Source organism: Tarenaya hassleriana, unplaced genomic scaffold, assembly GCF_000463585.1.
Source record: "Tarenaya hassleriana unplaced genomic scaffold, ASM46358v1 Cleome1, whole genome shotgun sequence".
Taxonomy (NCBI): Eukaryota; Viridiplantae; Streptophyta; class Magnoliopsida; order Brassicales; family Cleomaceae; genus Tarenaya; species Tarenaya hassleriana.
This window is the reverse complement of record NW_010960187.1, coordinates 7,202,298-7,216,276: the sequence shown is the minus strand read 5'-3', so window position 1 is coordinate 7,216,276 and position 13,979 is coordinate 7,202,298. Positions and strand designations below refer to the sequence as shown.

The 13,979-nt window shown below is 36.4% G+C and overlaps 3 protein-coding genes across 4 annotated transcripts in view; 2 read left to right on the top strand and 1 right to left on the bottom strand.

Annotated features, from left to right (window-relative positions):
• LOC104817008 (mitogen-activated protein kinase kinase kinase 1-like) overlaps positions 1-3,879 on the bottom strand; it is a 4,796-nt gene extending 917 nt beyond the window's left edge. For both annotated transcript variants that reach the window (XM_010546066.2, XM_010546074.2), the window contains exons 1-8: positions 2,553-3,879; positions 2,166-2,250; positions 1,995-2,057; positions 1,730-1,884; positions 1,563-1,635; positions 1,393-1,452; positions 832-945; positions 4-55 (exon numbers count right to left, since the gene is read on the bottom strand). In XM_010546066.2, the coding sequence (XP_010544368.1) occupies positions 4-55; positions 832-945; positions 1,393-1,452; positions 1,563-1,635; positions 1,730-1,884; positions 1,995-2,057; positions 2,166-2,250; positions 2,553-3,634 (1,684 nt within the window). In that variant the 5' untranslated portion in view covers positions 3,635-3,879. The remainder of the gene's footprint in view (positions 1-3; positions 56-831; positions 946-1,392; positions 1,453-1,562; positions 1,636-1,729; positions 1,885-1,994; positions 2,058-2,165; positions 2,251-2,552) is intronic.
• Positions 3,880-7,103: 3,224 nt separating this feature from the next.
• On the top strand, positions 7,104-10,991 carry LOC104817001. Its single transcript, XM_010546058.1, has 6 exons — positions 7,104-8,240; positions 8,343-9,097; positions 9,181-9,270; positions 9,352-9,748; positions 10,002-10,354; positions 10,456-10,991. The coding sequence occupies exons 1-6, from the start codon at positions 8,132-8,134 to the stop codon at positions 10,543-10,545; spliced, it is 1,794 nt and encodes a 597-aa protein (XP_010544360.1). The 5' UTR covers positions 7,104-8,131; the 3' UTR covers positions 10,546-10,991.
• Positions 10,992-13,286: 2,295 nt separating this feature from the next.
• Positions 13,287-13,979, top strand: part of LOC104816990 (probable eukaryotic translation initiation factor 5-1) — a 2,772-nt gene continuing 2,079 nt past the window's right edge. Inside the window, exon 1 of the mRNA XM_010546046.2 lies at positions 13,287-13,403. The gene's annotated coding sequence lies outside the window, so the exon portion shown is untranslated. The remainder of the gene's footprint in view (positions 13,404-13,979) is intronic.

The following is a 13,979-nucleotide window of genomic DNA, read 5'->3' as shown; positions in this document are numbered from 1 at the left end:
GAGTGTCAGGCACTGATGGAAGAACGCCTTTTCCGATCCTAAACAGAGCTGAAACCTGCGATTTTTGCAAGGAGTAGCAAAAGGAGACGGGGTCATGAAGTTCATTTCAGCTTGGGGATATCTCATATAAAGGTAATTAACTTTGTCAAAAAAAAAATGTTAGGATAAAAACTGAAACTTTGGAACTCCTAGAAACAAATATGAAGTTTTCCGTGAGTGTCATAAAAAACGAACTATCTAGATCTTTTCGATAAATATTGAATTAAGTTTTCAATCCGGAATTTGATAAGATTTAGATAGTTCATTTTTAATATGGCACTCACTAAAACTTCATATTTGTTTATGAGAGTTTCGAAATTCCGAATTTATCTTTGCAAAGTTAGGTATTTTATATGAGATTTGTCCCTAAAAATTAAAACTTTTTCTATCACCTGTTTGAATGAACTATAACAAAAGCAAGAAACCAATTTCAAGATCAGATTTCTTTATTCGCTTCTACATTTTTTTACCTCATTCTAGAGCTTAAATTTACATTCTACAGATATTCAAAGCTTTCATCAAATCTAATAATTTCTTTTCTCTATTTCTTTTCATTGGCCAGAGAAATCTGTGCCCACATCCTTCACTTTCATCTGTTTGAAAAAAGCATATTGAAAACGTGATCATTTTGTATGCGAGCTGCGAATGCAACAGCAACCACAAACACAAACTGATGGATCCTTCTTGACGTAAATGCAAATATGCAAGCAGACCTCAACACGTTCACCAGTCAACGCCATGGAATGAAAAGCAGAATCTTAAGACACTGATACAAAAATATTGGGAACTTACTTGTTCGAGATCAGAGTACGGGATTTGACCCGTCAGCATCTCCAACACGGTGCAGCCAAGGCTCCATATGTCGGCAGAACACCCATAGCCATCGTTCGTCTTCCTATTTATCACCTGAAATTATAAGTTCTATAATTCAGGAACCGATATATAAGTGAACACAGTCCTCATCATCCGTCAGCTGATCCACTCATTAGCATGTTTCCAAACAAATTCATCAGTACAGGGAACGCCTTTGTCATTATAACAAATTAGCTGAGGTTCCCATTCTAAGGTAAATGCAATTCCTTTCCATATCGATTAAGATAAGAACACTACTGCAACAAAGTTTACAACACAGGGTTTAATTGTTTTATAAGAGAGGAACCTACCAAGAAAAAAGAAAATCTTTCAGAGTGCATGCGCGATGTATGACCAAAACAGAAAAAAAAAATTGTCTTCTACCAATAAGATTACGCATACATTTCGGCTGATGTGTTATATTTTCATCAAATGAGCTCATTTGGAGATGGGAAGAACGAGTATGACCATCCACAGAAATGATAGAAGATGAAGGCATACCTCTGGAGCCATCCAGAATGGAGTTCCCTTGCAGGACTTAATATCATTCAATTTCGTCACCTAAGCAACAAAATGAACAGTTAAGATGTGTTATATCTGCAAGTCTAGTAGAACCTACTCTGTTGTTATTCAAAACGAGAAACTGTTAAGATGGGAAATTGAAAAAGAACCTTTGCCAATCCAAAATCTGCAAGTTTTACCGACCCATCTGTATCCACTAGTATATTTGCACATTTAATGTCCCTTCATTGCATGAAACAAGGAAATTAGCTTATGAAAGGGTGATTTGAAGAAATGCGGGAACAAATGAGAAAAAGATTTTGTCTGCTATTCTCACCGGTGGATAAAGTTTCGATCATGGAGAAACTTCAAACCACAAAGAATTTGCCTAGTGTATGCAGATACCTGGGAGTCCCCAAGCTGATAAGTCCTGTATAGGTTTAGAAGGGACCCTTTTACAAGCTCCAGAAAAATGTACAGATTTGATCCATCCTGCAAACAGCAATATGTAGCATATTGTCAGAGTCAACAGTGGAGGACACAGAAAGTAGCTATCCAGAAAGAAAGAAAAAACAGAAAAGGGAAGGAAAAGGGGATCGTACCCTGCATGTACCACGATACCGCACAATGTTTGGATGGTTAAGCTGACTCAGAATTGCGATCTCCTGGAGAAAAGGAAGAAGGGTGAAATAAGTAAGGGGAGCTTCCGAATAAAGATGCTACATATTTACAGATAAAAAGCTTGACACTTCAAAGCCTGCGATTTATCTCACCCGTTCAAGTTGTTGTATGCATTCTTGAGCCTGACTTCCTTGATCAAGTAACGAGACTTCCTTGATGGCAATGAAATCTCCATCTCTGCACAAATCATAAGCATCAGCCGAAAGAATAGGAATCAGCCAAAGGCATGAAGGATTAACATGCAGTTAAAGTAATGTGTCCCATTTGTGCAGATAGTCTAAGGATTTCCTCTTTCTAGCAAAGAGAAGCATTTGCCTTTTAATCAAGCAACCTCTACCGATGTTCATCTTCATCAATGCCTTTAGCTCGTATATTTAACATCTCAGAATACACAGAGACACATTGTTCTTCCAGTGATCGCAAACCAAGTATCAAAGTTCAACGAGCACCAATGAAGCAACCTACACTTCGTGACTTACCCAGCAATTCCTTCATAGACGGTGCCAAACGACCCTTGTCCCAGACGCTGACCCTTTTGCCAATCCGTGATGATGGGCATGGATGGATAATTTGGTGAAGTATTAGACATTGTGCTCGGAGTGTCACAGTCGTTTGTAGTGAACAAGCGTGATTCGTCAACCGCGTCTCCAGACTGGAGAACAATAGCTTTGTCATGTCTATCTGCTTCTGTTTCTCTCTTCTCTGTTTCTTCAAACACTGCTTCATCTGCTTCATTTTCGTCATCGCTATGGTCAGAAGAAGATGAGGACACCGGACGCTGATTCACCTCGGGGAAACGTCCTGGTACGCTATTAGGTGCAAAGTCCCTCAAGATATCCCAAGAAGACCAACTCATATCGATAGGTGGCAGTTTCATCGCCGGAGGAGGCTTCAGCACCGGTGGTGGTCTTATGCCCTTGATCCCGCCGCTGGTAGCAGGGATAGAAGACCTTGTGGACTCGACCACGCCGGTCCGAGTTAGGCCTACATGACTCGAACCACCTTCAAGTCCCTCGTCACGAGAATCACCACGTCCAGAGGTACTACAATCACAAGGCTCGTTCAACTTACTCGACTCGGGACGCGCCGCCTCAGTATCTTCCCCATCCGCGGAACTACCAGCAACAGCACGACAAGAGCCTCCTTCACTCACCTCCTCCGCCGGAACTTGTTGACTATCGAGCCCCATAGATTTGATCCTCGGGAGAAGATCGGACGACGAGCGCTTCCTGCTCGCTTCCCACATCTCGAGAGGGATACCGAAATCATCGGGGCTCGAAATCCCAAGCGTCTGGCAAATCCGATCCATCTCGCCCTCTCCGCCGCCGATTCTGAAGCTGGTCGGAGGAGGAAGATCCAGAGAGCGTGTGAAGAGGGAAGAAGCTGGCGGAGACACGGAAAGATCCTCGGCGGAGGAACAAGACGACGCGGCGTCGTAGTCGACACGCTTCAACGCGTCCCGGCGCTCGAGCCGCCGCGTCGCGAGGCCATTACTCCGGCTCGGGTCCATCGGAGCCGAAGAATTATTCCTACGACCGAAAATTCGGTGAAGATTATGCATAGGAAGCTACATCCATGTGCAATTCCCCTGTTCCAATTCAAACTCAAAGCGAAAACAAACTCCTCGTCCTGAAGCAGAGAGCGAACAGTTCATCCAATTTCGGAAATTTTCCGACACTTTCCCGAGAAAATCGAGGAAGAAAGTGAAGAAGAAGAAGAGGGCTGACCAGAGAAATGGGAGAGTAAAAGCGGAAGCAAAAACCCTGAAGGGGAAAACGGAGGGAACGGTAAACGCAAAGGCGTTGAAAGCGAAGCAAAAACGCGGTGTTTTGTGGAATAATAATCCCGCATCCCCATGGACCTTTCTTCACTATTTGTTTATTATTTCTTTATTTATTTATAATACATTCTAATACCGGAGTTCTATCTTTAATTTTATATATTGATATACTGACTTTTATGATTTTATTGCCTAATTTTATGTAGTATATATTTTGGTATTATAAATTTTTTACAAAAAAATTACAAAAATAGAAATATAAAACAATTGATGAAATGTTTTTAATATTTTATTTTGATATCTATTTCTCATAATCATTTCGTATATTTATATTAATGCTATAATATATAGGAATAACTTCGTATAAAATTATAAAAAAAAGAGTTGATTATTAAATTTTAAAAAATAAATATTAAAACATTTATTATCAAATAGATTGAAAATATAGTTTTTATTTTAGAACAACGAGTATCTGATAGTTTTATATAATTAGTTACTAAATAATTCAAAAAACATTGAATATGTCGCATGTAAATTAAATTTAACGTTATACCGTTTTTAATGGTCTAAAACTCTTTTAAATATAATATCATATAGCATGTTAATGTCTTTACCAACTTAATCTCGCAGTATAAAAATGTAAATAATTTTTGTTTTTATTTTTATTTAGTTTATAATGTATAAGCACACAAATACAATCTATAAACAAAATGCTTATGTGGGTCCCACTAACTTTTGAGTTTTTGGGCCTTCGGTTATTGGGCCCATGCACGTTCAAGATTGGCGGCTGTCTTTGGGCGAACGCCCGAGGGGCGGTCATTTCTGCTTCCGCGTGTTTTCGTTTATTCGACTTAGTTCGGTTTTTTTTTAAAAAATTAACTATTCCAGTTTTATATTAAACTCGGTTTGTTTCTGAATCGATGTCGATTTTTACAGAAATAATCATTTAAAAATTAAAATTTTATTGACCTTTTCAGATTACTTCGATTTGTCTACCGTTTTGTTTTAAAAAAAAATTTAACAATTCAATTTTTATATCAATTCAGTGGTACATTATTCGATTTAGATTGATTCGGTTAATGGAATTGATCACTCTATAAACGTTTTTGTCGCTTCACAAAATTATTGTTTATATATAATATAATTATCTTGCAAGTTATAAACGTATATTTTAAATATAAGTTTGAAAAAATTGGTATAAATTTTGTGAAAAGGGTACTTCATCGGTTGATACCAATTAATCGTCCTTTAAATATGTCTACCACTATAATACCAACTATTTTCGTCGGTCGAACATTGAGCTCTGGTCAACCAAATATCAAATATATAATATTGTTTGAATCATATGAATAATTACCTAACATGTTATTGATTTTGGGAATAGTTATTATGTTTTCACTGTCTAGGGTCAATTACCTCCGCGAAGGGACACATATATTCCTCAGTTTTAAAAAAAAAATTGAAAAAAAAAACCATGGTCAATTAGAATCCCAATGCATACATAGTTTTAGTTTTTAGTTTGAGGCCAATATTGGTGGTTCTCGATCTAGGTACGAGGGTCGAAGCCTCCTCCTTCCCCTTCCCAAAAATTAGCGGATTTAGAATCGAAGTTTTTCCATCTAAAAAATTAGGCTTTTGGATCGGGATCAAATCGGATTTCAGACTCGATTTGGGCCGATCTAAAAATCCGATATTTTTAAAAAAATATTTACAAAAGAAAATATGCGGATTGATTCGGTATGGTCAGAATCGATCTAATCCCGAAATATATAGGATCGGATTTCAGATTTAGTTATATGGACCAGAAAAAAATCTGATCAACCCGAATCTGAACCTGAAACCTTTGGGATGAGTGCGGACTTGGACCAGCCTGATTACACTCCTACAATATTGTAGATTTTGGTTATAATTATTTTTTTAAGTTTAAATTGGCGTGCTAATGAATATTTTTATTAAAAAAAAACATTCTTTTGACATTTAATCATTGTCACTTACTATAGGTTTTACATAATATGATATTGCCCTAAACAGTAAATCATTAATTTAGGATCAATGTGAATACATAAAATCAAAATAAATATTTTTAAAATATTTAAAATGTTTTTTAATTTTAACTACATAAATATAAAAGCGTAGTTATAACTGTTCAAACATATAAAAATATTTAAATGTTAAAAATAATTAAATAAAAACTCGAAATATTCACTTCTTTTGAAATCAATTTATTTAGAAAAACAAATAAAAACAAAAGACAACTATTGATGCGAAGACTTTGTGTAACATATTCAACGCCGCCTGATAGGCTTGTACGGACTCTAGAGGTTTGTAGTCCATCAATTGCATGCATGATTAACCTATTTATGTATTTATGCAAATACAACTGAAATTGAAGGGAGTGAAATATCATAATTCACATAAAATAATAATAAAAAAAACTCATATATTTTTTCTACTTTCAATTTATTAAAAACACTGGATTATAAATAAATTTAAGTACCATTGAAATATAATTTACATTTGAAACTGTAGTGTATCCTCTCTTTTTTTCCAACCATGTCAAGAACCATCAGTTATTATATGAGTTGTAACATACTTATATTTATATCGTGCATTTTAAGATAACCACCGATTATATTTATTATATTATACAATCTAAAAATATAACAAAAATGAGTATAATTAGAGACTAGTGAGATAAAATCGAAAAATATATAATTTTTAAAAGGATAATAAAATCCAAAATTTTCTATATATCTAAATTAGTAGATTTTTTACTTTTACAAAATTAATTTCAATTCGATTTAAACGATATTGATTTATTTTAATTTTTTTTAATTAGATTTGAAATTGATAAATTAATAGATATATTAATGTGTATATAATTATACAAATATATTCGTGAAGTTAATTAGACATTTAAAAAAAACTTTAAATTTGTTTTAGTTGTTTCTTATAATTTTTGTATTCAGGTGTAAACAATACGATATAAGTCCATGGCCCATATAGGATAGTTGGGCCTATATGTACGCCCGGTAATCCAAATCTTCCCAAAAGATAATTAATTAGAAACCCAAAAACAAAAACGTAAAAATAAATTAAATAATATAATTTGGTCTGTTATAAAACTTCAGGGAAAAAAAACTCCCAGTAAAAACTACATTAAAATAAAAATAAAATAAAATAAAAGTTGATTTTTCTCGGAGAGGAAAAAAAGAGGATGTTTTTTTTTTTTCATACGTTTCATTTCTCCTCCAAGTATCCCAAAAAAATTTTTGTTCGCCTCCTTTCTTCTACCAGTCTCTCTTCCACCTTCTCTGCCCATCGCAAAAACCCTAATTTTCTCTTCGCACCTGTCTTCTGAAAGCCCTAATTTCCCCTCCCAATCCATCCCGCTTCCGTTGTTCTTCCCCCATCTCTCCGCGTCGCTGCTCGAAAACCCGTTTCCTCTTTTGCTATCTTTCTCCGTGGGGAAGAAGCCATTATTCGGATTGAGCGATTGCGTTCACGAAACTCCTGGGTCCTGCGTGTGAACGAGCAACCTCTCTCTCTGGGTTAGGGTTTTGCTCTGTTCTCTCCGTTTCGCCCGCCGTCGCTTGGTTTTTCCTCGTTCCTGTTTCCCCCTCGTGTTTTCCTGATGCTGTGTTGAACGAATTCTGCATCGTCTCGAACCCCATCGCCTGCTCTGATTAGGCATCGATAGTGGTAATCATATATAGAGGTACATGCGTAGGTGTTAGGGTTTCTGGTCGAGGCGATTGGTAATTTTGGGTGTGGCATTGGTATTTCATTGTTGAACGGGTTACAGGTGCAAAGTAGGTTGCAAAAAATATATCCCTTTTGTGATTCTCCGTTATATTATAGGTGGTGGATTCTCCTTTCATGCCTTCTCTCCTTTCTTCATTAGGTTGAGGGAATTGTAGTTTAGGTTTTGATCATCAGCTAATCCATCTGTGTGAGAGATGGCGGTCTAGAGGACATTTGCATCACTGCTTCTATCTCTTTTATTCTCCTCGGAGTGATTACATGAGATTCAGAATTCACACAGTTCGTTCTGATTCGTGCGGAAATCGCCGTTGAGTGGCTGATTGGTGAATTCCCATCATTGGCCTCGACTCCAGCAAGCGATTAGATGAAAGAAAGAGGGTAGGATAGGTTAGACAAGTTGTGCTCTTTGTGCCGAAAGAAGAACCTTTTGTGTTTTTGTTCTTCTGGGCGGTTGAAGGAAGGCCATAGAAGTGTTCTTCTTTCTTTTTTATCTGATGATGTACAGTCCTCCTAATGGCAAGAAGTGAACCCTCGTTAGCTCCAGAATGGTTGAGAACAGCAGGGAGTGCTTCTGGTGGTGGGAGCTCGAACCACCATGCCGTATCATCTTCCTCTCATTCAGGTATGCCCGAGTCTTCTTATGCTTATTTTATTCAATTTTAATCATGTAGTTTGGTTTCTCGGGTAGCATTGATGATAATTTTATGTTCTTTTTCTTGTTTAGATTCTGCATCTTTACCGCATAGTAGCAGGAATAGGAATTCTAGGAGCAAAGGTGATATCGATACAATCCGGTCCCCTTTCCTGGGTCGGTCTTCTTCCACCAATTCACGGAGGGGTTCTAGTATTGGGTCTGCAAAACATGCATATAGTAGTTTCAACTTCAGTAGGAGTCATCGAGATAAGGATCGTAGCAGGGAGAAGGATAGGTTAAGCTACATGGATCCGTGGGACAATGACACCCTCCCTCTTGGAAGCGTCTTAACTGGTAGGGAATCTAGGGATCAGGATCAGTTGAGACGATCACATTCAATGATCACAAGGAAACAGGGTGATTACCTGTCTCGAGGATTTGCAGTGGGTCTGAAAAATGGTGGCAACACTAATCTATACAATGGAAATGGTATACTTTCCGGACCTACTATTGGCAATAACCTTCAGAAAACGGGTTTTGATAAGGATTTTCCTTCGCTCGGAGCTGAAGATAGGCATGGGGGACAAGATGTTGTGAGAGTTTCATCTCCTGGTCTTAGTTCTGTTGTCCACAGCTTGCCTGTGAGTAGCTCAGCTTTGATTGGCGGGGAAGGTTGGACATCTGCTTTGGCTGAGGTCCCCAATGTCATTGACAAGAGTGGCACCGGGTCATTACCTTCCCCTCAAGCTAGTGCTGTTACCACAGGTACTTTAACAGGCACAACTAGTCTCAACATGGCTGAAGCACTGGTACAGGCTCCGGCCAGAACTCGTACCCCACCCCAGGTAAGTGTGGCATAACATCCATCTTTTGTGTAAGCTATGTTGCAACTTTTGTCTGACTGTCTAAAATATTGTTACGAATTCAGGGATCTGTAAAGACGCAAAGACTCGAGGAATGGGCTATTAAGCAATCGAGGCAGTTGATACCAGTTGTACCTTCAGCACCAAAGGGTTCGGTAAGAATTTTTGCCTTAGTCGTCGTATTGTCGGCCTTTTCCTGTTGGCCATTTCATCATCTATTTGTTTTGATTTCTCAGATTCTGAATCCTTCTGATAAATCCAAAACCAAACAAGTGGTTCGAGCTGGTGAAATTGGTCCTGCAGCTTCAAGAAATGTGCAACAACAGCCCGCTGCATCACAGCTGAATACTTTCCTGTCTAATCCCAATGCACAGATCAAGCCCGACACATCAAAGAAGCTACTGGTTCTCAAACCTGCTAGAGAAAATGGTGCCCCTGCTGTTAAAGAATCTGCAAGTCCTAGCAGTAGTACCAACACTCGAGCTGCTCCTACCCAGCTAACTGTTTCTCCCTCCACGCAACCTGCTCCGGTGAGAAGTGCAAATAGCCCGAAGGAGATCAAGGGAGCTTCCATGAACATGATATCAGGGCAAACTGTTGAGAAAAGACCTTACTTGGCTCAAACTCAGAGCAGGAATTTTCTCGGAGAGGAAAAAAAGAGGATGTTTTTTTTTTTTCATACGTTTCATTTCTCCTCCAAGTATCCCAAAAAAATTTTTGTTCGCCTCCTTTCTTCTACCAGTCTCTCTTCCACCTTCTCTGCCCATCGCAAAAACCCTAATTTTCTCTTCGCACCTGTCTTCTGAAAGCCCTAATTTCCCCTCCCAATCCATCCCGCTTCCGTTGTTCTTCCCCCATCTCTCCGCGTCGCTGCTCGAAAACCCGTGGAATGAATTTTACAATGCTCTGAAGCAGAAGATATCCACAAACATGTCAACTGATCCCGCTAACTCCAGCTCTTGCATCTCGTCTTCTTCCACTGAGGAAAAGGCTGACAACAGTTCGAAGGAGCATATAGCTGGTGACCCTTCTAGTCCACTGGCTGCAAATGGTGAAAAGGACAACATCACTGAAAGGGTCCAGAGTTTGTCTCCGGTGGGAGAGAGTGATATGAGGTTCGAAGCAGCAGACACTCCTGATGAAGAAGAGGCTGAGTTTCTGAGATCCCTTGGATGGGATGAAAACAATTGCGAGGATGAAGCCCTTACCCCGGAGGAGATCAGCGCCTTTATCGAACAGGTAAAAGAACACAAACAAAACCCTCTTCTCCAATCCAATGCCTCAGTCTCTGGTCATTATTCTGACTATTCGGCTAAATGTTCCTTCTGTCTCTTCCACAGTACCAGAAGCTGAAACCATCTCTCCTGCAGAACCTGTCCATTATACACGAAGAAGAAATGCAGGACACGACCTCCTCATCAGACTCCTGAATCAGTCCGAAGAAGAACCCTTTTTTTTTTCTCCATGGAAGATAATCTCCTTCTCTTCTTCTTCTTCTTTTCCTTCTTGGGTTTTTTTTTTTTGGTTCTGAGAAAAGATGGCAGCTTTGGCATGGAAGAAGAAAAGGGGGCAGGGCTGTCTCTATTTTTAATTTTTTTGTTGTTGCAAATAGCGCAAATAAACAAATGGGGGATGAGGTTTTTTTGCCATAGGAGGAGTCCTGCCCCTCCAGAGATGACTTTTGTAGGTCCTTTCACTTTTGGTCTTGAAGATGCAATCTCCACAGAGTGTGTGCTTTCCATCTTCTTCGGTTTCTAATGTTCTTTTTTTGTTTGTTTGGGTATATTGGGGAAAGAGGGAAAACATGCCTACGGTGCTTAGACGAAGAAAGAGGAGGAAAAAAAAAAGAATGAACCTTTTCTTTTTTGTTGCTCTATCTTTCACTCTATTTTGTATTTCGGTTCGGTTCAGATCGAAAATTTTTTCGTATTATATGTTTTTATAGATCGAACCAAATTTTATAAAATTATTGAAAAACCGAATTTTTTAAAGAAAATTTAAATTTTTTTAACAAAAACTAATATAGAACCGTACCAAAATCGAATCGAATAATATACGGTATTAATTTGGTACAAATTTTAAAATACCGAATAAATCGGTTCCGAGCCGAACTGCTAAAATTTCGAACCAGATTCTCGAGAAGTGCACCGTTATTTAGAATTCTAATCTACAAAATTCCATCGATTCCTTTGAATTTGTCAAAACGTCGCTTTTCTTTTCGTGATATGTTGTGATGTGGCCAATTCTCTTGTCTGAATAATTTTTCATTTTTGGATCATTTCACCTTTTGATTAAAGTAATAACAATATGACATATTTTTAAACATATTATGATCTGTATCACACATCGTTGATGGTTTAATAAGATCCGTTTTTATTATATTTCCACCCCTTTTTTTAATTTTATTTTATGTATTATATAATATGTCTACTCATTTCAGTTTTGGGATATATGTACATATATTAAATTAAATTAAATGTGGCCGTTGTTTTTTGGTTAAAACATGAATTGCTTTTTCTTTTCTTTTTTTTTTTCCTGAGTAATATGTTTTGAATATTCGAGATTTCCAAATATGAATTTTGTGGAATTTCGGAAATTAAAACCCGTCATAGGATTTGTACTGTTTGATTATCCATTATGGATATCCATGAATATTGAATATCCTAAATACTCTGTTCACAATCGAAGCGTCAAAGATAAGGCACGTGTGTCGATATATACATATTTTTACTGTTCAATATTCAAATTCGAATGTTATGTTCTCTCATCGTTATCAGATTCTGATTAATATAAAAAATCGAATAGGTGTTTTTAACACAATTTTTTTATTTTTATTTATCAAACTTATAGTCTACTCTTCAATGAAATAAAAGTTTAAAATATAAAAGCTTAAGTAACGAAAATTGTATTGTAAATGTATAAGTAGATATATAGTGAGATCCATATTATCTTTTTCACTGAAGAAGTTGAAATTGACCATTCTTCACTGCAAAGAAGTTGATCATTCTTCGTAGTGAAGAAGCTGACATTTCTTCATCGAAGAAATTTTTTATATTTCTCATTGACATAGATATAGTTCATTTGGAACATACGAAATACGAAAGAACTTTCTCTCTATTCCCTCTATTATACTTTACTTTTTCTCTTTCTAGAGCACATCTCTCTTGTTTTTCGTCTTTCGTTTTCAACAAATTGTTTATTTTCATCAAAATTGCTCAAACTTATTTTTTTTCTTATAAAATTCTTATCCATTTTATAGTTACGTCCTCTGACTTTGGCTCCTCGCGTAATTTGATGTCATTGACAGGTTATTAGAGACCCATTTTTGTCTTGAAATTTTAATTTTAAAAATAATAAAAATTAGATTTATTAAACTAGTTACACGTCAAAACATAGATAACAGAATATTTGTGTTTTTCAAAATCATTGATATTAGAATGGTCCCATATTACCCATCGCTCATAAAATTCTGTTCCAATGGTAGATGCCAGAGTTTTTCCTTGGATGTTTCTATCCTCCTAATCTGAATATTTTTGTTTTTTAATTATATTTCTATTAAAAAATAATATTTAAGTACTTCAACTTTTATAAAAATCTCTAAACTATAAAATTTTCATATAAATAAAATTTTAAAAACTCTAACAAAATATCTAAATTTTTAAAAATTTTCTATATAAATTCAAAATCTGTTAATTGATACTAACCATTTTTTTTAAAATATTTGAACTTTGAATTTATTTGAAATTTTTTTCAAAATATAGGTATTTATATAAGTTTTTTGAAAATTTTAGATATTTATTTTATAGTTTAGATATTTATATATGATTATATATTTGTTTTCATGTTAATTTTTATTTTAAAATTTAAATTTAAAAAGGTATTTATTTTTAAATATAAAATAGTTGATTAGATTTCGAACAAATGCAAAATTATTTTTTAAAGATTAAATTCGATCGCATCTCAAAATCGATTTCTACAGGGGAAATCGAAATAATTTCTCCTGATCACGGAATTGCAAAATGAAAAAGGAATGAAAAAAAAACATAAATATGGAAAAATTTTAAAATCAAAGGGAGGTCCGTGGATGGATAAATAAAATATTAAATAAAATGGGGCGCTCAGTTAACCCTAGAACAACCACAATCACGCGTTTCCTTTTTCTGAATCCCTATATAAATAGCTAGACAAGTTACTTTTGGTTTGCTGGAATTCTCATTTTCTTCGTTCTTCGGCGCAGGCGATTCTCCTTTAGAGACCGAGTTCTCCTTCGGCGTCGTTCTAATCCAAAGTAAATTCTCTCGCTTTCTTCTCGATTCGATTCCTGTTTCCTCTGTGTTCATCACGTTTTCCGATTTCAGTTTATAGATGCTGGTCATCGATCTTATCTGTTCGTCGATCCTAATGTCGTAGTTTTAGATCTGTACGGTATCTGGTTTTGTTTCGATCGGTTTGATGAACGATCCACGATATTTTCTGGAGGTTTTGATGGGATTTTTCGCGGGTTGTTTCGAATATACTTTGTCGGATGTGAAATTGAATGATTGCGATTAGATTTAAGCTGGTGAATGAATATACCTAGATTTAGGTCGGCAAATATACCTTACAGATGACGCAATTAGGGTTCCCTCTACGAGTTGGGATTCGTCTGGTTTATGCTGAATAACTTCTTTTTATTCTGTTTCTTTTCCACGAATCAGTACTTTGAAAAACTCCAGTTAATTGTCAATTTTGTATGTCCTGATCTATGGCTGTGTTCTTAGATGTAGTCCTAGGTTGGTGTATGTATCTTGTGCTAACCTATCGTGATTTCTTTGGTTTGATTTCCATGGCCGTTTACTGTTTCTCGGCATTCGTTCAGCTTATG

Excerpts from the sequence above, each read along its gene's own strand:
- LOC104817001 (XM_010546058.1), top strand. The coding sequence starts at position 8,132 with ATGGCAAGAAGTGAACCCTCGTTAGCTCCAGAATGGTTGAGAACAGCA. Across the intron at positions 9,098-9,180 it reads GAACTCGTACCCCACCCCAG|GGATCTGTAAAGACGCAAAG; the intron begins GTAAGTGTGGCA and ends TTACGAATTCAG. Across the intron at positions 9,749-10,001 it reads CTTGGCTCAAACTCAGAGCA|GGAATGAATTTTACAATGCT; the intron begins GGAATTTTCTCG and ends TCGAAAACCCGT.